The sequence below is a fragment of the Saccostrea cucullata genome, unplaced genomic scaffold, assembly GCF_032062105.1.
Source record: "Saccostrea cucullata isolate Sc308-1 unplaced genomic scaffold, CSIRO_AGI_Scuc_v1 ctg4392, whole genome shotgun sequence".
Taxonomy (NCBI): Eukaryota; Metazoa; Mollusca; class Bivalvia; order Ostreida; family Ostreidae; genus Saccostrea; species Saccostrea cuccullata.
This window is the reverse complement of record NW_026932201.1, coordinates 1-24,947: the sequence shown is the minus strand read 5'-3', so window position 1 is coordinate 24,947 and position 24,947 is coordinate 1. Positions and strand designations below refer to the sequence as shown.

General features: G+C 32.9%; 3 protein-coding genes and 1 pseudogene across 3 annotated transcripts; 3 read left to right on the top strand and 1 right to left on the bottom strand.

Annotated features, from left to right (window-relative positions):
• The first annotated feature begins 2,615 nt into the window (after positions 1-2,615).
• LOC134234643 (caspase-3-like) lies at positions 2,616-7,238 on the top strand (annotated as a pseudogene).
• A 956-nt stretch (positions 7,239-8,194) lies between these two features.
• On the top strand, positions 8,195-11,026 carry LOC134234641 (uncharacterized). The gene is made up of 2 exons (XM_062716711.1): positions 8,195-8,450; positions 9,256-11,026. Exon 2 carries the CDS (start codon positions 9,438-9,440, stop codon positions 10,329-10,331), a length of 894 nt encoding a protein of 297 aa, XP_062572695.1. The 5' UTR covers positions 8,195-8,450; positions 9,256-9,437; the 3' UTR covers positions 10,332-11,026.
• Positions 11,027-11,546: 520 nt separating this feature from the next.
• LOC134234642 (uncharacterized) lies at positions 11,547-13,161 on the top strand. The gene is made up of 3 exons (XM_062716712.1): positions 11,547-11,565; positions 11,837-12,775; positions 13,142-13,161. The coding sequence occupies exons 1-3, from the start codon at positions 11,547-11,549 to the stop codon at positions 13,159-13,161; spliced, it is 978 nt and encodes a 325-aa protein (XP_062572696.1).
• Positions 13,162-14,276: 1,115 nt separating this feature from the next.
• On the bottom strand, positions 14,277-24,941 carry LOC134234640 (uncharacterized). The gene is made up of 10 exons (XM_062716710.1): positions 24,918-24,941; positions 23,673-23,823; positions 21,976-22,095; positions 18,992-19,119; positions 18,349-18,499; positions 16,392-16,571; positions 15,548-15,663; positions 15,190-15,226; positions 14,902-14,995; positions 14,277-14,756 (listed from the first exon to the last, which is right to left on the bottom strand). Exons 6-10 carry the CDS (start codon positions 16,543-16,545, stop codon positions 14,327-14,329), a joined length of 831 nt encoding a protein of 276 aa, XP_062572694.1. The 5' UTR covers positions 16,546-16,571; positions 18,349-18,499; positions 18,992-19,119; positions 21,976-22,095; positions 23,673-23,823; positions 24,918-24,941; the 3' UTR covers positions 14,277-14,326.
• Positions 24,942-24,947: the final 6 nt, after the last annotated feature.

Below are 24,947 nucleotides of genomic sequence, written 5' to 3'. Positions count from 1 at the left end.
TATTGTTTTACCTTTAATTAATAAAACGCAATAAATATAAAATATGTTGGGATCCTCGCTCTCTCTAAGAGGATATTAATAACCCCCACCCTGCTCCCTCTAGATCCACCACTACATTTCTTCTCTATTTCGGTGTTGAGTTGTGGCGGGAAAATGCTTGGCACATTGTAAAACGCGCTTTATTCTAGTCTCCTGGACCAAAATGTTGTAAGATTCTGTGCTTTTAAAAAATCAATTGAAAATTTTCCATAGGAAATGTATAAATATGCACGTCATTTTAAAGTAAGTAGAACAATCCTGTTTAGGCTGTTTAAAAAGAGAAAGTAAAATTAATATTGATATACAACGCGGTCTTTGTTTTAGACTATGCCTACATATAAATCCGCCGCACTTCAGTCATGTCAGAGTTTGTCAGTCAGGATTGGATGAAATATTTACTCCCCATTATTTATAAAATTTGATTATATGATTATTGTGCTTTATGTTAAACATTTAAAATATCTTTGTTGAATATTCTATAATATAAATGTTAAATATTTTTATTTAAATTGTTCTAACTCCGCAGAAACGCACGGCGACTTCAAACTTTCATATCAACTAACCGACCGCCGCCTGGCAGCCGGTAATAATCCACCCAATGGAAAAGGATTGAACCTAATAAGGTATTTATCTGTAAAAGAGAAAAAGAGAGAATCTATGACGAAATTTTTCGTCATTTTCTAAAATTAGAAGGTGGAAATACCCTAAAACTATAAACAAACCTTGACATGTCACTGCTGAGTTTGCTATTTCAAATATCAAGAGAGAAGAAAACCGGTGCTAAGCATTCTTCCACAGGTAAGTAATTTTGAGAAATAATAAATATATAACCAATTACCGATATTTCTCCAGGGAAAACATAGAAAACAATGATTAATGAGAATGGCGATGAAACACTGTATTTTAATTGATCTTCTTTATGATATAAATTAAATCACTGCAAAAAAAAATAGGATCAAAGAATTGTATACTTGACTAGTACATTTTTGAAACTATCATTGATCTTAATATGATATGAATGAGTAGAAAATTAACATACTTTGTTTACTTTGGTTTTGAAAGAGAAAATGAAAGTGTGTGCATGTTTCTTCGGAATAGCATGTAGCTATGGAACATGGTTTTTAAAAGCACTTCTCAGATTAAAAAACAATGCTTTATATTAAAGAGCATTCAAAACCATTTCCAAAACAGTTTCTTTTTTCGAAATTGGTTGAAAAATAAAAAAAGTTATGATATTTTGTTGCTGTCATCTTTTCACATCTTGAAACAGAAAGTGTTGCCATTAAAAAAAAAAAATAAAGGGACAAAATCTACTAAGCTGCAATTCTTCATTTAATGAAAAGTACTTTACAATAATTATATAAACAAAAGATATGCACTTAAATATTGTTTTCTAGCATATATAATATATCATTAACAAGAAAATCAAATACTTTATGGTTGCCAGAAATTTGAAGTTCGAAGTGTCTGTTAACATTTTGAAGTTTTTCATCTTCTTTTTCATTCTTTGCAAGATAGAAACTTAATATCATGATCAGAAATACTGTAACTGCATGATTATAGTCATGTTCAAGAAGTTAAATGACTGAAATCTAGATCAAATAATGTCTTATTAACCTACTTATACAATACAGATATTGTTTTTTCAGTCAGATGTGATGTACAAAGTTCTGTTTGATTGTATTGAAATTTCTAAATTTTATTTGAAGTATTGTTGAGTGATTTCTTATTTTTATGAAGTAAAACAAATTGATCTGTAGTTTCATTTGGATAAACTAATGGCTTCAAAAAAAAAAGGGGGGGGTAATAATATTATAAATAGAATTATCAAGTAAAAGTACTGTTATCATTTCTTCAGAGTATTTTTTGCATTTAGAAAACCATCTTCAATATTGAATACAATTGATATGAAAAGTGAAAAGCTGACACTGTTATTTGCTGAATAACCCCCCCCCACCCCCCACCCCACCCGGTATGACCCTCATCATTGTTATGTCACCCCTACAATGTAAAAATAAACTAAATTGTTGAAAGCAAGATATTCACAAAGTGTTGTGACCATTTTGCACCTTGCAATTTACAAGGATTCTGACAGCAAAGGGCAAATAACGTTATCGGGCAAAAATAGTCCATGTGACCAAGCATGATTTGGCGTTGAATACAAGGTTTTAAAAAATATTTTAGATCAAATTCTCATAGAAATTACTTTACTGTTTTATAAAAATCAGGTCTTCTTGGTGTATATTCAGAAATTCAATTTTTTCTCTCCAAAGAAATATTTCATTTTTATTTTTTTTTTTCCATGAAAATGATGCAATTAATTTATTTTCATCGATATACACTTGCAGTAATACTTCAAAAAGGTTTTTGAAAAACTTTCAAGACTGTACATGTCGTCATCTCACTGTATCAGGCCGTAACACTCTACTACCTTTTGTTTTTTTTTTACACCATTTTTGACAACAAAATTTTAGCAAGTTTTAGAGTTACTGCCCTTTGCTTTTCCATTGCTATTAATAGCATGGTTATGATAGCAAATTAATACCAACGTGCTTAATATCTTTCCATGGCAGCTCTTGAAAATGGCCGAAAAGTCAGATTTTGTTCCCAAGACACCAAAAAGTAGCTACAAACAATGAGATGAATTAGCTCAGAAAAATCAAACAGCGGTAAGTGTAAATCCATATATCTATATATAGCCATTGTTTAAAAAAGCATACCCAGGAAAAACGTTTATGAACCGAGGCAAGTCTAGATCGTTATGTCCTTGTAGTATTGAAATATGTGCCACGCATTTAGTTAACTGGATTTCTCACTACAATGTGATCCTCTGTCAATTTGAATTATTGTAAAGATAACAAAAAGTGATCATGCTCAAATTTTAGTCAATTTAAAACGGAATTACGTTCCATGTGTTTTTTTTTCCTTTCTATTCCTTGTCTACAAATATCTGTAAACGTAACGAAAAAAAAATTTTCCCACCTAGATAACAATCCAAAAATTATGGCTGATCTTGGAGAGGGCATACAAAAATAATTTCAAAGATGGCCTTGTAAAATGTGTAAAATAAGAATATAAATTATATTGTTTTTGAGATTTCCGTGTTTTTATTTTCAAATTTTTAGTAAATTTGAACAACACCAAGAGGGATTTCTTGTTTCTTTAACGCTGGGAGAAGAGGTGTACACTGGGATTGGAAACAATAAAACGGCAGCAAAAGATAAAGCAGCGGAGGCCGCATTAGAAATCTGGATTACTAAAATTACTCCAGAGAAAAAGCTAAAAAGACACCTGTTACAAAACTAAATGAACTTTGTTAGCAAAATAGGAGGGTATGTTAAATACATGAACTGCTCTTTTGCTGGGAAGGTTACGTCATAAGTGATCGAGAAAAAATTCAAATGCCAAGTTTCAAAATTTTAAATGCATACATTGAGATAAATGTGTATAATAATGTTAAGGAATATCCGTTGCTAGAGACAAAATCATACCCTTCGAGATTTTCCAATCCGCGTATCGCTTCTTACAGGGATTGAGTCTGTATTTATAGAACGGTTTCCTTAATTATATACTACCAATTAATTGCAAGTTAAACAAAACAGCTATAATTAAGTTTTTCTTTTGGATTTTTTCTTCTCACAATAGTAAATGTTACTTTAATTAAATATCAATGATCATCATCAACTCATTGATAAGCTTTAATGAATATCTTTAATGTATCAAGTTTTTTTTTACGATGAAATTAAAACTAGCCTTATTGTAGATAAAACACAGATATGAGGAACTCGACAAAGATGCGGACGAATTCGTCTCCAGAGTGTTGATCATGCTTGAAAACGAAGAAGGAAAAATAGAAAAAGAGGAGGAACACAAAGGGAGAGGTAGATCTAAAAAGGACGCTAAACAAAACTCTGCTTCTACAGCTCTACAGAGAAGTTATATACTACATTCCTTGACAGGAGTTGTGCCAAATGTCAACAATGAATCTTGTAAGTTGAGAAGTAGAAACTCTTTTAGAATATTTTTCAGCTATTTGTTTCATTTAGTATGAAAATCAATGCTTTATATACTTGTGTTGTAATATTTTTTGATAAATCATATTTAGAATATTTTTCATATTTAAAACTATTCTTGTTTATTGATAATAGGTAAAACTCCTTTTAATCGAAAATATTCCTACAATATTTTCATTTTTCATGATGACACATACTATATAAATTATTTTTATTTTAATCTGTTACACAATTATGTATTTATCATTTCAATTATGTAATTATCCATATTTGCTTAAGTAACTAAGTATCTTCTATTTCTGATGCCGAATGCATGATTTTAACTGTAGGCACATACACTTTATTCTTAACTGTTTTTAAAGTTAATATTTATTTCCTTTTAATTTATTTTTAAAGATATTTCACCAGTTAGACGATCGTACGAATGCATACCAGGGCAGACTGGCTATGTCTTAATCGTGTATTTCAGCAGGGAAAGAGATTGTAAGAAAAAGACTATAGATATTTTAAACGTTTAAATTCTACATGAATGAAGCGGTACTTTTTTTGAATAATTTGTATGCCAATAGTCTAGTTGTCTCACATTTCAAACAATATTTCTGGAATGAATATCACATTTAAATTTAATTTGCATTTAGTTTTAAAGCATGAATTATTAATAATGGTCATGCATAAATGAGATCATTGAAACTACGCAGCACATCCTATGCAATCTGAATAATTTAAACATGACTGTAATTTTAAAGAACAATATATATATTTTCAACAGTATATTAAGCATAAAATAAACAAATCTCATATATACATGTACGATCAAATAATGTTTTATCGTTCAAAACAGGGGCTGATATAGACGTAGAAAACATTAAAAGATTTATGGAACATACATTAAGATTTAGATTAGACGTGGTGAAAGATCCAACAAAAGAAGAATTGATCAGTGTACTCGAAACCACTTACAGACATCTAAACGAGCACTCAAAAGCCTATTATTGTTTTACATTTTTTCTCATGGGCCATGGAAGTCAGGTTTGAAAGATCTTTCTAATTACCACTTTAAGAAAAATAATTATGAAAATTGATTAAATAAGAAAGGTAAAAAAAATTATATTGAAACAAATCTCTGTTAATTACATATTTTCAAGAAACGGAAAGGTTTCTCTTTATCTCCGATACTGTAAACGTGGTTACATTGGCGAGTTGAAAAATTGACGATTTTTTGTTTACGAAAATTGACGAGTGTTAATTTTGACGAAATATTTAATCTAGAGTTTCAAATCTTTGAATTCACAGGGATACAAAGGCAGCGTTGGAATCACTTAAAATTAATTTTTGTACAAACTATCTATGTGTGTAAGATTTGATTAAATAAATTGCCCTCTTGTAATTTGATTTCATTATACATGTAAGCGGTCAAATGCCTGAGGTGACAAACTAAGTCAAGCACGGCGTGATAATTACGATAAATTACGCTTGCAGTATTTGATACACTAATTTAGATTCAATGGTTTTTAAAAATGTGATTTTATATCACTATGTTTTCATAACTAATTACAAAAGAAATTAACAGTGACTTTGATCTCGTTGTCAAACGAAAAAGCCGTTAAAAATTTAGCGGTAAAGTTGTACAATGGTCAATGTCTGTGGTGTCTCTATGTATATGATAAGAAGTTTGACGAGTGTAAATTTTGACGAGAAAAGAAGAATCGTCAATAAAGTCAAAATTAGCACATCGTCAAAATTTCTACGTTTACAGTATTTTGGGTAAAAAAAGATTTAGTGAAAGATTAACATATTTTTTTGGTGAATGAGCGAGTACATGTATATATAAGAAACAAAATTCAAAATATTTACTATAGGTTTAACACCTGGTGGCATTAAATTAAAAACAATTTAATATGATATTTGAAATATGGATGATTTTTTCCCTTCAACACAGAAGTGACTTTTCTCTTTTAAACAAATATAGTTATAAAAAATGTGAAACTGATTATATTTAAATAATTAATTGGAGTATAAATTCATAAGTTTCGAAAGAAATCAGGAAGTTACACTTAAGTATACTTTCTGATATTATAGTTTGGAGTACGAACAGCCGATAAGGGGAAAAAGAAAATGACAATCAGCATTGAAGAAATTTTGGAGTACTTTAAAAATGACAAAGTACCGAATTTTACAGGTAAGATAACCAAAACACAATCTCTATCCAGATTTTTCTCATACACGGCAGATAACTCTAGATAAAGAATGTATCACATATTCAATTATGAAAATTTAACAGTAACGTCTTAAATTCTATTTTGGAATAAAGCCTTTTACAATTTTTGCAAAAATTTGATTTGATAATTGGACAAATTGAAATATTTTTTGTTTTGGTTTCAGGAAAACCTAAAATGTTTTACCTGGAGTGTTGTCGAGGTGGGTCACATCAGGAGACGTTGGTACAGCCCGATACTGATGAAGAGGATAGTGATAGAATCAGGGTACCGACTGATGGGGATATTCTTATTGCTCATGCAACAACCGAAGGTGAATACGTACATTATATGACATCATCATATTACATGTACTTATTGTTTTGCACTTCTGAAAATAATGGATGACATTTAAGACGAAAGTTCTTCGTTGAAAACACTTTTAAAATTTTGACAGAATTAACCATATTACAAAGATATAAAATATTTTGTCATGTCTAGTATAAGCACCTTTAATTTTTTTTTATACATACAAGATATGACCATTGATAATAATTTTTAGAAAACGTTTCTAAGAAAGTGATTGCTTCTTTCTCTTCATTTTTTAGTTGTTATATATATTACTTTCAGGTTATAAAGCTTATCGTTATAAAGACTTCGGATCTATTTTCATATTTAATTGTATAAAGACCTTTGAAACAAACTACACAGCAGTGCATCTCGAAGATATGATGGTAGATGTAAAGGCTATTATTGCTCTAGATCCAAGATGGCGCCGAACAAAAGAACACGCTCAGATGCCTTGTTCATGGAGCACTTTAACGAAACGGTTTTACTTCATACCTACTGATCGTTGAAACACAATGATATGTAAAATCATTGTTCTGTTTTAGAATTTCAAAAACTGGTTCTCGTCTGTGAACTTTTTAAGTTATTTTTAATAAAAATCCTATTGCATTTATTTATATTTATATTGAATATAAATCTTTTTAATACATTTGCATCTGAATGTTGAGTTGATCCTTTTTTCTGTATAAGTAAAGAAAAATTAAGTCATTTAGTTATCTTGGTTTTTTTTTTGTTACTATTTACTTTGTATGACTATAATAAATGCAAACCCGATGAGCTGCCTAAAGAATTAAATATATTTAAATATGCCCATCTTCATAGTTGAAGCTAAAATGTTAAAAACTTTTATTAATGTATACTAGTATTATGTTTGCTTGTTTTACTTTAAATTGAAATTTTAAAATATGTCATTGATGAAGAATGAATAGATATCTAGATATATTGGTTTGAAGGAAATCATGCTAAGATACAAACAAATCAAATGGCAAGTATGTGACAAATGTTGTCCTGACTTATATAGTATTTTCTTTTTAAAATTTGATATTACACCTATTGTATATGAATTTGATTACTTGTTTATCTTGAAACGATAACAATAACCGTCACGCAATGAAAATTAATGACAGATGCTTATATTGTACACATGTCATGATGGAATGTACCAGAGAATTGCTTTGGAATGGACTTGCTTCTAAGGTTTACCCAGGACGCCGCCGCTAACGCCCACACTGACGCCAACTTCGTCTATGTAAGCTAGAAAGGTAGACCATCATTGCCTTTAATTGATTAAATGCATGTAATTTTTTATGATCAAATGAAAAGATTAAATTTTGGAAAAATTAAATTTTATTCATGATTTATTTTTTCAGTCAAATATTCCTGAATAAAGCAATGGGTTTGTACCCATAGTATTGACCAATGTTTAATTCGAAAATGAGTATTTTTTTCACTGATATCACACAAGCATTCCCTTCTTATCCTTCTGTGTAAGAAAACAAATTTATGTAAATAAATAGTTTATGCATGATGACCAGGACACATGTATTTGTTTACATTGACTTTAGCATTGTATTGAAGTATTTTTAGTTCAGACATGCGCACTTTAACTTTATGCATATTAGCTAGTCAGCGCATGCGCAGTCATTCTACCTTATGTAAACATCCACAATATTTTTACTGTCTTTAAAGGGATGTTTTATATGCTTGTGCGTTATAAATAACGATCTATGAACGACTATACCAACATTATAGCAGCACCAAGGATATACAGCGTAGGATTCCATAGTTAAAGGTGTATATTTTGAGCAACAGACAAGACTGTTCCAAACATTTGTATATATTTGTCCGAACACAGGTAACTGCTTTGTTCCTAATTTTCATTTCAAATTTCAGCACATACAGTTATACGCTAAGCTTTAGTGCTATGCAATTCCAAGTATATTCGCATTATGTGCAATGTATTTCATAACGCCTGAGTGCTATGTTATATTCTCAGTATACTTGCATTATGTGCAATGTTTACATTAAGCCTCAGTGCTATGTAATGTTATTCTCAGTATACTTGCATTATGTGCAATGTTCATATGAAGCACTAATGCTATGTTTTTTAGTACCTTAGCCTCAATTAGTCAGTGCTATGTTATTCTCGGTATACTTGCAAGTGCAAAGTTTACAAAAAGCCTAAGTGCTACGTAATTGCCATTCATATTATGTTGACATAAAGCCTAAGTGCTATACTGGCCACAATATTCTAGCATTGTGTGCAAGGTTAACATGAAGCCAATGTGCTATGTTATTCTGGTATAATTTGCTGGTTATAGGTGCATTGCTCACATGAACCTAAGCTAACTGCTATGGGTAATTTGCATTTATGTGCAATGTGGAAAATACATAAGGTAAGCCTTAGGGCTATGATATTCTCACTTTATTTGCATAATTTTCTTAGTTTATGCAATGCCTCTGTGCTATGTTATGCCCAGTATATTTGCAAGGTAGTTTAAGCCTGAGTGATATATATCGTACACTAGTACGATTATATATAAAGCTCAATGTCATGTAATTAATGGTTGAACTGACTAAGCGTTAAAAGCTACTTATGAGGTTAAGAATTCAACCAGTCAACATTTAATCTGATTTTTCTTATTGTACTTTATATTCAGCTTCTAACACATGGCGTCAACACCTAAGAGGAGAAGGAGGAGCAAAGGAGCATCGGCCCAGAACAGCGATGGTAATCAGATTCCGCCCACTGCAGGAATGCCGCAGAGGGACCAAGATGACATGATTAAATCATGCATGGCTGCCATTCTGCCAACCATTGAGGACACCTTTTAAATGATGTATGGCGGATTACCACAACAGGAGCAGTCAAACAACTGGACAAACATCTGCCACAGAAACGCAGCCTGAGCAGCCATCACAACCGAAACCCTCGGAACCAGTCTCGTCAGAGTCAGTCTCTTTGGAGTCAGTATCGCCCAACCCTCCACTCTTTGAGGAAATCACGACGCAAGATACAAACACATTAACCCAACCTACTAAAGAGGGGGACCCACACCCAGCAACCGGCCTGACATTGGGGGTTGAAGTAAAGATAAGGGCAAAAATTCATGCCAACGAGTTTGTAAAATTTTCTACTCTATTGCCGAAAGACCTCGATTATAAGGAAACTGAAAAGTTTAAGTCAGTAGACAAAGATGGGCAGTTAATCTTCGTTAAATCAAATGACAAAGGCCCGCTGAAAACAATTCACAAATGGGTGGAGGCTTTCCACATATTCGTCGCGATCTATGCAGAAAAATCCCCCCTGGAAATCAGCAAACTGATGACATATGCACAAACAGTGCAAAAAATTGCGGATTCTTGCGGGGACCAAGCGGCCTTACTCTATGACGAAAAATTTCGGCGTTGGCGTGAAAAGGAACCCTCCTCATGTGACTGGGACAAGAAAAATATAGAGTTGTATCAGGAGGCATTAGTTTCTGGGTTAGACTTTAAACTAAAAAACAAAAAGCAGCCCTTTCGTGCCCAACCTAAGCAGCGTAACTACTGCTATTCCTACAACAATCTCGGCTCGTGCAACAAAATCAACTGCCCCCACCAGCACATCTGTCAGTACTATTCGGGAAAGCACCCTCGCCAACAGTGCTACAATCGTTCAAAACTAGGTTTTTCAAAACAAAATGCTAAAAAACCTACAAGCACATCCAACAAACCAGCACCCTTGTCTAAGTAAAAAGGATAAAACCATCATAACACCGATTAGAGTTGATAAACTGTCTAGTTATCTTGAGGGCTACGATTCAGCTTTGACTTCATTTCTAATACAAGGGTTTACTTTCGGTTTTAAAATTCCATATCAGGGTCAGCGTGCATTTCGGATATCGAAAAACCTCTCGTCTCTTAAGGGTAATGATGAAATTCTTCATAGTAAGCTCATAAGTGAACTGAGCGCAAACCGTATCGCTGGACCTTATCTGAGCCCTCCATTTCCAAATATTCAGATATCACCTTTAGGATTGGTGCCCAAAAAAGCAGCTGGGGAATTTCGATTGATCCATCATTTATCTTACCCTGAAGGAGATTCGATTAACCATAACATTCCTAAAGAGTACTGTACAGTTCAATACCAGTCAGTAGACACCGCCGTCACAATAATCAAGCAATTGGGAAGGGGTGCTTTGTTAGCCAAAACAGACCTTGAAAATGCTTATAAACAGATCCCTATTCACCCGGATGACTTTGAACTGTTAGGTTTCATGGTGGACAACAAGTATTATTTCGACAAAACCTTACCCTTTGGCCTAAGTTATTCTTGTAACCTTTTTGAGAAATTCAGCTCAGCCCTTCAATGGATCCTTGAATCAAAATTTTCGGTTTTGCATTGTGTACACATCTTGGACGATTTTCTTTTCATAAGTCCATCTAACTCCTCAAAGTGTTACAGTGCTCTACTAGCTTAATTTTTACCAACTAGCTAAAGACATTGGCCTGCCTATCAAATCGGCTAAAACTGTTTACCCAACAACTACCCCCACATTCTTGGGTCTAGAGTTAGATACACTGAAGATAAAAATCAGATTACCTTTGGATAAATTAACACAATTAAAGGCAGAAATCAAAAAATTTCAGACAAAGCATTCTGCAACGTTGAAAGAATTGCAGTCCTTGATTGGTATGCTGAATTTTGCGTGTAACGTCGTACCACCCGGTCGCACTTTCTTGAGACGTCTCATCGACCTAACGATTGGCCTTAAGAAACCATACCATCATCGTCGTCTTAACTTACAGGCACAGGCCGACTTGCGTGCCTGGGGTGTGTTTTTAGAACATTTTAACGACAGGGCCTTTTTTCCATCCGGTATAACTCATTCTTCCTCTTCACTGCATTTCTTCACCGATGCAAGTAACATAGGATTCGGATGCACTTTTCGTACAAAGTGGTTTTACCATGAGTTCACTGCAGAGTGGTTAGAATACCATATTTCAATACGAGAATTCCTACCTATTGTCATCGCATTAGAAATTTGGGCCCTTTCTTTGGAAAACTGTACGGTTGTTCTACATTCAGACAACATGGCTGTTGTGCACGTTATAAACAAAAATACCTCAAAAGACCCCCATCTTATGCAACTGATGCGGCGTCTTATGGTTCTTTCACTTAAACACAATATCCATTTCCAGGCCAAACATATACAAGGAATATCTAATACAGCTGCTGACTTACTTTCTCGTTTGCAGGTGAAGGAATTTCTGGCACGCTTCCCTCATATGGACAGCGGACCAACACCAGTCCCCTCAAGTTTAGTGAAGATCTGACCTGTACAGCTGACCTATTGGTTCGAAATTCTTTATCGCCGTGGACTCTATTGGCTTACAAATCAGCCTTTTCATCATACAAATGCTTTATTGAACAGACTTTTGGGAATCAAGCATCCCCACTACCACCTTGTGTTCAACACCTATCACTTTTTGTTGCTCATTGCTACCAGAAAGGTTTTGCCGCATCTACCACTTCCACAGTAGTATCCTCATTGAGTTTCATCTTCCAACATGGAAACTATTCAGATATAACACAGCATTTCATCATCCGCAAAATGCTACAGGGATACCGTAAATCCAAACCAACATCTGACCCAAGGCTTCCAATAACCCCAGTTGTGTTGAGGAAACTCATTCAGGCTTTGGATTTCACCACTTCATCGGATTTCATGAAATCACTTTTACGTGCCATGTTTACCCTTCCATTTTGTGCCTTCTTACGAGTCGGAGAAATAACGAAAACAAACACTACAACTCAACATTTTCTACTCTTTGGAAACGTGACGGTAGGGAGCGACAGTCCACAGAACAGGTTCATCGACATAAATATACCCCACTTCAAACACTCAAAGGCAAACAATACAACACTTCGCTTGAAACAAAATACTAAGGACCCTTTAGTGTGCCCATACAAAGCTCTGCTGCATTACCTGAACCTCAGAAAGCATTCTTCCCATGCAGAACCTTTGTTTTCTTTTATGGACGGTTTGCCTATCTCTCGCCAGTACTTTACCCAGCAGTTGCGATCGGCTTTAGCTTTCTGTAACCTAGACTTACAAAGTTACAACACACATAGTTTCCGCATTGGTGCTGCCACTACAGCTGCCTCACTTGGATTCTCCGAACTACAAATTCAATGTATGGGCAGATGGAATTCGTCTGCTTTTAAAAAGTATATTAGAATCCCAACTCTAAAATTTTAAGAAACTCAAGTGTTTCCATTAGGATTGTGAAGACAGGGGCTTCATATCCAATACAAACACAACCATGTAGACAGGGGCTACATGTTGTCAATTGGACTGCATCATACTTGGAGACAGGGGCTCTGAGTTCATATCATTTTTAAGGGGAGTACACTGCACCCTTCCATTATTGTTTTTATGCTTAGTACGTTATATCCGGTGCAAGTCTTTTTCCTATGTACATATGCATTGCTAATGGAAGTTAGATATGGGGCGTTAACAAGGCAGCCTATGTATGAAATGTATATGTATGACATGACAGATGTTAGTGAACTGAAATAGCCTACCTTGTTAAGGTGGCAGATGAACACCCCATATCACTGCTTTGTTTAGATCATACTGTATATCTAGTCCTTTCAATGGCCAAAATTTTGTTGCATAATAATTTTACTACTCAGTCCATTTCTCAGGATACAAATGCGTGATAGTTTTGTAGTATTTTGTGTACATATATGTCTTTTGATTTATTGTCATTTATTGAAGGAGTGTTAGATTTTTTGTACCTGTCACATCATTTTTTGTGCAATGTCTTTTTATGACTTTTTATATGCTATTATGTATTGTGAAGTTCTTATGATTTGTCCTCCTTAATAAATGACCATTTTTATTCTTTATATGGTAGTTGATTCTTCTTCTTATACGGAAGTTGGGCAGGCAGGCATAAAATATTTATACATTATAATTCTCTTAAACTTATTAGCAACTTTGGTTATCTAAACATATCTATTAAAGATACAAAAAAAAAGACAAGGAATTATGAATAGTTACCAAAACATTCGCCCACATATGATCTAAAAGAAACCTCTAATTCTTATAAATAAATTGTTCCCAGAAATAAGATTCTTATACGTCATTGAAAGCCAGATTAAGTCAATATGTGAGCCATTGGGCATATGAAAAACCATTGAGAGTTAAACGGACGCTACGTGGGTTTACGTAAATACTGTGACTTTAAAATAATTTATTTTTTTTTATAAAGTTTTATTTGAATCATCATATATTTATAATAGAACTTTCTCAAAGAAATCAATGTAATATGTGATAAACGTAATACACAGATCTTATTCAAATGAGTACGATATTTTTAATAATATATTGAAATTGAATTTGTTTAACGTCCCTTTTTTTTCATATGGAGAAGTCACCGTAGGCCGGTTTCAAATTTATATCACTCATAGCAGTATTTAGCGTCTACCGCGACACGGGACCTACGTTTTTTAGGTCATATCCGAAAGACCCTGACTTTCACTTCTAGTGCCGAGCGCTTGGCGAAGGAACAGTCACTACCTTTGTTTCCGTCTTAGGTATGACGCGGCGCCGCGAACGAGAATCTAATTCCCGATCACGAAGCGAACGCTCTACCACTAGGCTACCGTGACCGGTCTTTTAATAATATATATGTATACAAAGAAACTGAACTAACTTTTTTATTCTATGCAGAGTACGTTTAAGTCACTTTATGGACTTGAGAACAATTGTCGTATATTGTATGCGGTCCTTCATTACTTTGCCCATAATCAGAAAAAGACGAAGTGTGGTCATAAGTATTTTCTAACTGTTGTTGGTCTCCTGCAATACTGACGTTATATCCTCCGTAAGCGTATTCTTGCTCAGTTACAACTGGAGCATGGTCATATACGTCCTCAGGCTTGTGTCTCCTTGCCTCAATACCTCTCAGATGGTCATATTCACCGTCCATAGATTCTTTATAAATGTCATCATTGACTTGTTCAGAATTTTCTGATTTCGGATTCCGTTCAGAATTAGTATCATGATACATGTACATGTTCCTCGCATGAGTTTCATTTGCATAGAAATTTTCATTGGGATTTTCAAGATGATGTGCGGTCTTCTTGTTCTTTTGATTCGACTTCCGGCTATTAAACACACAAAAGAATTGACGACAGATAATAAAGAGAGTTTTAATGGCGAACATTTGTGCAGCAATTTTTAATAAATGAAGCGTGTATTCTGAGCAAAAAGAAATGTATTTTGTTTTGCAAAATTAAAATTGGTACAAACCGTTTGTAGCAAACAATTCCTATTACTAAACAACCAAAACCAATGATGGTAATTAAGGATAAAGGAATGATGATGCGGAAGTTTATGATTGAATCTGCAATTGAAAACAAAAGACAAATGGATTTAATTTCATTTTCATTCTACAAAATGTTGTATCGGACTCTTGAAGACTAAATATATAATTTTTTTTAAAAGGAAGTAATGAATTTTTGAAAAGCATATCTCTGATTTGAACGTCTTTTAAAGATAGTCAAACAAACAGATCAGAAACTTAATTTGGCAGCTTACCTGTTGCTCTCCTTTGACGTATTACCATGCCCGAATCCTGACAAAAAATTATCGGATAATAAAGTATATTAATAAAATCTTGACAAATATTGTTCAAGCGAAACGTTGCACAGAACATACTTATGGTTTTCATTTGCAAATTTAATAATAGTTATTTTATTTATAAAAAAAATGTCAATGTATCTGTAAAGAAAAGAAAAGGAAATGGACATAAAAGAAGTATAAAAATTTCTATCAACGTTTTGATTTTATGTGTCTGCAATGAAATGTGAATAGAATTAAGGTAAATTATAACTTGTTATTTATGGGAAAAGGATGAAATAAAATAAAATGTTTGAAACGCAATTTTAATCAATACCTTTCCACAAATTAAATTATCCAGCTTTTTTAAACAATCAACAAATTCACAGGCAGTCCGGTTGCATTTTTGGCATTGATGAAACGTTTCTCTTTCATGGATATAAACTGCAACACCTGTAAGAAATAATTGAATCTGTCTCTATAGAACAGTGTAATAGAATGCATGCTTTAAATATTATTAATGATGAACATATTTAATCCATAATTGTTTGCTCAATAACTATTTAGACAATGGTGCATTTTTGTTATATTTCCCCTTAAATATCACAAAGACGTCGAACAAAAGTCAAAGTATAATTAAACATATTTGTCAAGTTTCATTTGTATTCTACCGTTCACGGTAGCTTAGTCGGTAGAGCGCTCGCTTCGTGATCGGGAGGTCGTGAGTTAGTATCTCGGCCGCGACTGACCTAGTCATTGAAGTGGGTAGCAACTGTTCCTTCGCCATGCGCTCTGCACTTTGAAGTGAAAGTTGCGGGTCCTTCGGATGAGACCTTAAAAACCGAGACCCCGTGTCAGCGGCAGGCTTGGCACGATAAAGATCCCTCACTGCTCAATGGCCCTGAGTGCCGAATAAAGGTCAAAATTTGAAGCCCTTCACCGGCATACGGTGACGTCTCCATATGAGTGGAAAATTCTCGAGTGGGACGTAAAACAATATACAATCAATCAATCAATCATTTCTATGCTTGAACAACAGATGCATTTTGTAGTTGAACGCGATTTTCATTGGGAATGAGAAAGATGAATAATGTTACATTCAAAAGATAACAAATCCAAGTAGGAGTGGTGTAGTGCTAAAAAGAAAAATAAAGAGAGAAAAGTTATAATGGCTTCCTTACCTCGATCATATCCAGTGTACACTTCTTTTGCGATGCTTAGCCAGGTAAAACCTCTCTGTTTCCTTTGTAATTGTTTACATGCCAAAGTAGCGCCAGTCAAGGAGACGTTTCCAATTAAGTACGACGAGGGATACCGTGTTTTGCAAATCTGCATTGATGATGTCCAGTTTCTTTTTATCTCTGATTGATTAATATTTACGTGTTAGTATTTCACAAAATAAAGTTCAAATTAAAAAATGGAGGGAATAATGAAAACTTGGAAATTCATGTAAATTTTAATTGACCCTAAAAATACGCAACAAAAAAATTTCGTACCTTGAATTTTTAAGAAAGTCGAGATTTTTCTCAATTTTTAAACAATTGAAATGCTGTAAATGCTTTTTATTCGCGAGAACTTTATTTCCGCGTAATTACAAAAGACGCAAAAATTTCATTCTTGCGTATAATAGAATTCCTTCAAATTTATTACATTTATTATTCTTAATTACATGTAAAGCAATGACAAATATTGTAAATGTCAATGTCTATCTCGCGAAAATAAGATGTTGCTAAAATTAAGTGATCTACAGTAGTTTGTTCAGCACAAAAATTGTCTTGAATGTATTCCTTTTCACTTACATTCAGGTTTCCAATGACGGGAATATATGTTAATTTGTTACCTGTTGTGCATTACTATTGAAATGCCCTGAAATCGTATTTGTTGTAACATCTTTAAGCAAAATAAAACCAATAAGCTACATATCGATAAACTCAAATAAAATGATCATCCAGTATTTTCACACACCCTCCCCCCTCTATAAAATAATTGAAGTCTTATTTCCTTTTCTATTAATCTAATGTTAATGCGTTGAGTGACTTGCCTATGTAGAATTTACTAACGAAAATACAGAAACTCATAATTTAAAAAGATTTTATCACTTTTTACAATAATTCCCAACGCTGAATTAAAAGCCGGGATTTCTGATAACATAGCCATTGCTTTTTCAAGAAAAAAATAACTCCTAAATTTGTTTACCTTGTCATAGGTCATCTGAAAAGTTACAATAATCTTTTATGTTACTTTTTTTGAAGTTGATACTCCAAAGTTGATATCAAAAATATGCTTGATTTTTGGTTAGATTTTGTCTATGTATGTTTTTGATATCAAGTCTTCAAACAATCTGTTAGAATCCCTTTTTGATTAACTGCGTCGCGTTATAACAGTACAGAGCTATTTTGTATTAATAGGTAGCATAATGTATTCTAAAAACCTCTTCATGGGAAAAAATCAATTGTCTGTATGCGGCCTTTAAGTCAACATTTAGATTCATCCACAATTCCACATTAAGATGATTCCACGATGTTTTATCAACAAAAAGTTCATTTTAATACATCTCTTTGATCTAAAAAAATGATACTACAGAGCCTGGCACATATTTTTCATATTTGGATATTTTACAAAAAATAAACCTTAATGGCAGCCTACATTTAAACATGCTATACTTGATCAAGTGAATTTTTTTATGGTCATCTTCCCTTATTTGAATAGCAATATTCTATTGTTACCAGCATATGTCTCACTTGATTCGATACGCAAAAGCATTCAAAATTTTGTACTTTTTCAATTGACTTTTGAAATTAAGTACTGAATTATAAGAAAAATCCGTAAAAACTATAATATCATTCTTCAGAACGGATCTTAAGAAAAATAAATACAGGAATAATACAGGGAAAATGAGACAAAGTACATGTAAGGTAGAAAACATTCCTCTCTGATAAAATATTTCATTTTTCAATCTTTTTGTCAGTTAATGAATTAAAAGAAGAATGCATCAACGAAGGGGATAGGAAGATGAAAAGGAGTATGATGATATTACTTTATCTAATGAAACAATGTTATATATTGCCTACTACTTCAGTTAAGCTGGAAAGTGGGATAGATGCAAAGAAAATGCTTTCATATTTTCTTGAAAAATACCTGTCTTGTAGTTTAGATTACTGTAAATGTTGATCCTATCGGCACTACCACAAGTTTGGGTTGTGTCACCAGTACATTTCTTGTTACATTCTCTTTCAGGCTTTTTGATAAATGAAGTAAAAAAATTCCCGCAAAAGCATTCTCCACCAAACTGTAAATAAAAGAAACTTCATAGTTCTTAGTGGGATTAGGTATTTCTCCTCAGTGAAAAATGTATCATTACCCAATTGTAACTCAATTGAAGAAACAAGCAAGTTAAAAGAATTGTAGTCCCCAAACCGTCGGTGTCTTAAAGGATCGGATGCCCTCATTTATGGCATATCATGTAAAAAAAAATGAATGACTTCTCAAATATCATGCAAAAGTTATCATCAAAGTTTAAATGTTTGAAACGTGGAGGTCAAACATGGAGGTCAAGGTCAAGGAGTAGAAATGATAGTATTCAAGTAATGCTAATTTAAAAAAACTTCTATGTCAAGGTCTAAAGCTTGTCACGGGTAATGCTTATGTGAAATAAGAAAGTCATATCCTTATATTCAATAGTTACAACCAAGGTTAAAGTTTGTGTGAGAGACGGAATGGCTGACAGACGGATTTGCAGAGAAATGCGATTAAATTTCCCCCGTAAAAGCAAAATGCGAACCTCAACTCCGTAGAATTGGTAATCTGTACAGAAGTTCCTACAGCTTTCTACAGTCAAGTCAAAGTCATCTTTACGGTTGATTCCAGATAAGATTCTATTTGGTTGGTCTTCAAAACATCCTAGATACTCTATTAAATACAGGAACGAAATCGATGAAAAGATCATATTGATATTGCTCTTCAATTCTTTAACTGCTCTCGAACATAAGAACCCTCTCCACATTAATGAAAAAAGTTTTGGACGTTGCGAAAAATACATATTGAATATAGGAGTAAACATTGAGCTTATCTCTTCAATTTTCAACATATGGTACCTGGCATTTACACCAAGGAAAACTGTTCAAAACAACAATGTATTAATGAACAAAAATCACTGTTGTATACTTCCATTGAGAAAATACATGTAATTAATATGTTCAATGAATTACTTAATGACTTCTGAAATGTTAAGAAGACTTAAATTGATTACAAATTCAGTAATATTTTGAAAATTTCTATGTATTTAAACTTACACCAAAGGGCAGATCACTCTTACTGTAGAAAAAAATTACGGAGAGGGTTTAACACTTTATATTTTCTTGAAAACCAGAATTCAATTGAAATCCATATTTTTTTTTTATAGAATTGTCATTTATTTATTCGGTATTGTGGCATGACCATCCACATATTTTTTGTCAACATCAGATGCCACCATAGATAGTTGAGATTAGCATTTTTTTTATTTTTAGGTTTACCAATCCGCCCCTCAAATTTTTGAATTTTTTGAAACAAACCAAAAAAAAAAAAAAAAAAAAAAAGAAAAAGAAAAACAGATTTTTTTTTCTATCTGATGTCAAATTTGAGTCGGGCATTGAGATTTCAAATTTTACGAGCTCGTACGTCCGGTTTTAAGATGAATTTGGCGGAAAATAAAGGTAAATCTGCAACTTAAATAGATGCACCATAACATTTATTATTGGTTTATGTGAAATTTATCGGTAGGAGTCCATTCAAAACGTTTCATCCGCTCAAGACCAAATAAAATGTTGACGACTTTGTTGCACAATGGCATCTTGATGAGATAATTACATGTATGTATTCGTATCCAAAAGTATCTGTCAGTAAATTATTTTCCTCCCACAAGTTTAAATTGCCAATGGTAGATTTTGTTTAGGTCTCTGTGATAGCTTACAGTCTACGCATCACTCTTTACAACAGGATCGTTTGTACATCAGATATAATTAATAAAACTATATCTATTGGGGAAGTTAAGTCCATTTAAGGAAGAAATAAATAATAGCCTAATGAAATGAAATATTTCAACTTTTAAAAACCAAGTATGTACAACTATATACAGGCACGTAGAATTTTTTTCGAATGCGGCAGCCAGAAAAAGTATATCAACTCTTAAAAAATCACCTTACTCCCCAATACTCCCGGTCTGTTTTATGATGGAAATTATTAATTAAGGTCTCACGTACATATCAGAACAATTTCTACACGTTCACCTTCATGTAACACATATTGAAATAATGAAGATGTATTTTAATTATGGTTCTTTTACCAACATAAAAAAAATTCTATCGCTGCATGGCCCCAACATGCAGACGATGAAATAAACAATTAAAAGCTCCATTTTCCTATTTTGAAGCACTTTGAGTCCAGTAGAAGTCTATCAGCAGAGCAACAAAAAAGAAGTGTAAATGAATGTACAAAATACAATTAATTACCCCTTTTGAGGTAAATATGGTGAAATAAGGACCCCAAGAGGTGACCTGGCCTGACCGAGGCCGCCTAGCGGACAAGGCCAGGGCAGATCACTGAGTGGGCCAGGTCCTTATTTCATCATGTTCAACTCACAAGGAGTAATCAATTGTTTTATTATACCGATATATATATTGAAAAGTATGAATCTCTAACCGTTATCAATATCTTTCTTTGATCGGGATCGGGATTCGCTACACTCCATATAGTGATTGCTTGACGTCTGCAATCGTGTAAGTTTTTGTATCATGATTTACTGATTAAAACAATATTTGATTGCTAGCGACATACATTGTTAAAACTAGCGATTACTTTTCCTCTACAGTTAAAATCTAACACAGAATTCAACTCTTTAAAAAGTCGCTTCTACATTCCATTGAATTGTAACGATATTTTGAAATGAGTAAACCGTTTAAGTTTACGATAAAATTTTACTGTATTCTGTATGGTAATACAAAACAGACCATTCACAATTTTAAAATTTTGTTTTCTTGTATACTTATCATTTTATACAATAACTTCACTAAAAAGAAATTTTTGATAAAGAGGTCATTATGAAGCGGTCATTAATAATAATAATGACCGGGTAATATATCCCCGTGCAGTGATTCCTAGATCATTATTGCTGTAAACAGTACAACTTGGAGTCATTGTTGTGTTTTAAAGCTTTCTTTCCAGCCAATTAAATTCGGATATTATCAATATAGGTAGAATAATAGTCTATTATTTATCAAAAAAAAAAAAAATTATAATTTTATTTCTTTTATTTCCTTCTCCTAGGGGAGTTTTCATTTTGATGTTTGTAAACTTGAAAATTCAAAAATAATGCTGGCCTGAGAGATATTTGTTCTAGATTAGAAGTGAAGGCAAAATTGATATATGAAGAAAGCTGAAAATATTTTGTTGATTTTGATGATTTCCCTCTCCGTTTAATGGAATATATGGCAGATATATGCTAACATGCGGTTTTTATTTTAATACCAGGTATAGGAAACTCAGAGGAATTCTGTAAACCTTACTCACAGGTAAGTCCCAGTGGTGTAAATTTTTATTTTTTATGACCGAATCGGTCATATTTATTTGAAAAGTCGCTTCGCTATGAAAGATTGAGAAATGATGGACTATTTTATGAGATTTCTAAATATTCGAGTACCTTACAAGCTAAATATACTGGTGTTTAAGGAGAACGGTGTATGCAAAGATATCTCTTATTTTAATCCTGAACGTGTACTTGCACATTACCTTTATGGACGCATGCTCCAAAATATGACTCAGAGCAATTTGAAGAATATGAAAACTCCTGCACAGAACCACCACAGTTTACTGCAACACATGTCGACCCTTGTTTAACTTTGTCGGCTTCTATAAATTTTAAAAGAAATATTTTTTGTTACATTTATAAAATTGTTATTTGAAACAACACTGTTCAGCTCACCTAAGCAGGAAACTCAAGTGAACCCTTTTTTGGAACAAAGATTGCCCGTCGTCTGTCGATCAGTCGTTTGTGAATTATTCACGTATTCAACTTCCCAAGAACAATTATCATTCCGAACTTGCTCCAAAGCACCCTTGTGTGAAGGAATTCAAGTTTGTTCAAATGGAGAATCACATCTCCTTATGCGGGTTATGTAATACGTTTTGATAAATTTTAATATCACCTTTAAAAATCTTCTCACTAAACTATAATTATTCTCAAAAAAGCAAAATATTATTATAGTCATATTTACATAAAAGCATCCCCAGTTTGTGTAACTTGAAAATTTTTAAATCATAACTACTGGGGGAAGAGTAAACACTATAATGAACAAAGAACGTTTCATACTGGAAGACAGCGTATATTTTAATAAGCTATAAAAATTTCTTTCCAAGAACAGCTAATTATTATGGTAGTTGTACTATCATGGATGAAATTTAATATAGTTTAGATTCAAGCTTTTTTTCAACTCATGATTTTGATAGACTGTTGCAAAATATGAGAACAAAATCGACATAAGAATATAGAGGATTTTAAAATAACACTTTCCCTCATAAACAATGAACTAACGTATCGTCATATTTTTATGGAAACACTCTCATATATTACGGTTTTAAAATTGTTCAATTAATGACTCCCAATAAAAATAAATTATGTAGTAATTTTTAAAAAAGGAATATGCAGCGTTAATATATACAGAGGGAGAACAGTGGAGTCATGGTAACTCAAGTAGATCTGACCCATTGGATTCTTGTCTGTTTGTTTGTTTGTTTGTTAAACGTTCCTTCGAGACTTTTTACCGACACTTAGACGCTACCATTTATTGCTGGCCCTGGATAACCATTGCCCCATGCGGGTAATTCTTATGTCTGTAATCTCTTTACATGTACTAGGATGCTAAACATATAGAAATCCACGACATGTCTGAATTAAGTCGAGATTAATTGAAAATGGAAATAGTTACATATATATCTCATATGCTATATTGTTTCAATGATTTCTCAACCTTATTACCACTAGTTATAGTTACCATAACTTTACAAATCTTTGTTAACTCCCTTCGCCGCAGTCTCGCATTTTAACGCATAAGACCATTTCCTATTTCTAACGCAAAATCACACATATACCGTTTCCCCGCAAACACACATTTTTAAGTTCATTTAATGTTCAATTCAATGCCAGTCTCCTTCCACTTTAAACTTGCTAAAATCTCATTAAATAAAAAAGGTTATTTATTTAATTGTAAAGTCATATTTCTTTAAAGTGGACATTAAGTTCAATCGAACAAAAGAGGTTTCGCATTAACGAAAATGTTTCTACAATTAAAAATGGACCATAATATCTTTCATTTAAATTAAAGAAGATGATGGATTTTAGAAGAATGTTTATGAATAGAATGAAAAAAAACATAAAGTAAATATTTTTTGATTATGAAACTGAAATGCTGGAAGTGAATTTAAAATACCTGAAGTATATAAAGTATATGCATTCGGTCCTCCACATTCTAAAAATTTAATTTCTTCTTCATCTCGGACATCATAACATGAGCTATTGCACTGATCTGATGAGATGGTCTCTGCAAAAACGGGGCCTTCAAAGCAGACACATTCTCCTGACTAAAACATTTTGGAAAAAAAAGGATTTATTGAAGTAAGACAATGACACTTCATCTTATATATAAATTAAACTATCTGTAAAATACTAAATTACATGTGAATTGCAAAAAGGACTGTTCTAGCTATACATTTCTTCGCGAAAAAAATAACCATGATATCAGATGTAACTTAGAAAATTGACCCGAGTTTAGAGTTCGCAATTCTTTAATTTTTCTACGGCTAATAATTGAGACAAATATTCGTAAAATTTAAACCTGGGGTCATTTTTCAACAGCTTTGTAATTATGAGTTTGAACTATATTTTTGAAAGGGAAGTTGTGTTAAATGATTTATATTTATCCGCTTAAGCGTCAGTTTCAAAGATTCTATTTTACCAGAATTAAAAAAAATAGGACTGGCATCATTCCGAATTTACATAGGTGTGATTGATCGGTATACAAATTAATTTTTGTTTGTTTGAGGCCGCGACACCCTTACTAAAGACGTCACTTACTTAACTGCACAGTATTTTGGAGCGATTCTTGAATCATACCTGGTAGTTAGTGCTTTAAATAAATAAATAAATAAATATCAAAGATCACGTAAAAGAATGGTGATTTCCAGAACCCCTCTACACTTCTTCTTAGAGTTGTATATCTGTTGTTATTTACAGCATCCTTACCGTAAAACTATGACAGTTCTGTATGAATTAAGTTTGCCCAAATTTCATTGCTGCATATTATTGGAGTCCTCTATTTTTTGTACAGATTGTCCATTCAAAATAGAAGATACTAACATGTTAATATACACACTGAAAATGGAATACATCTATGTGTTTAATTAAGTGTTAATTTAATAAATTATAGTTATGAATTCATTACTATGTATTGCTTAAAATAGAACTGGTTTCATGATCAAAATTCCACGACGTGTCCCGGTTTACAACAGACTAGGTTTTCAATTCAACGTCTTTGGTCTCGATGTTCGAAATTGAAAAAAATGACATCCCCCAGGTCAATTCTTAACCAGGACAAAAATTCTACTTTACAAGGGGTCACATGCAGTGTGATTGAAAAATGTTAATCTATCCATGACATAACATATACAAAGGATACCTTCAATCCAAAATGAGTTGAATTTACAGT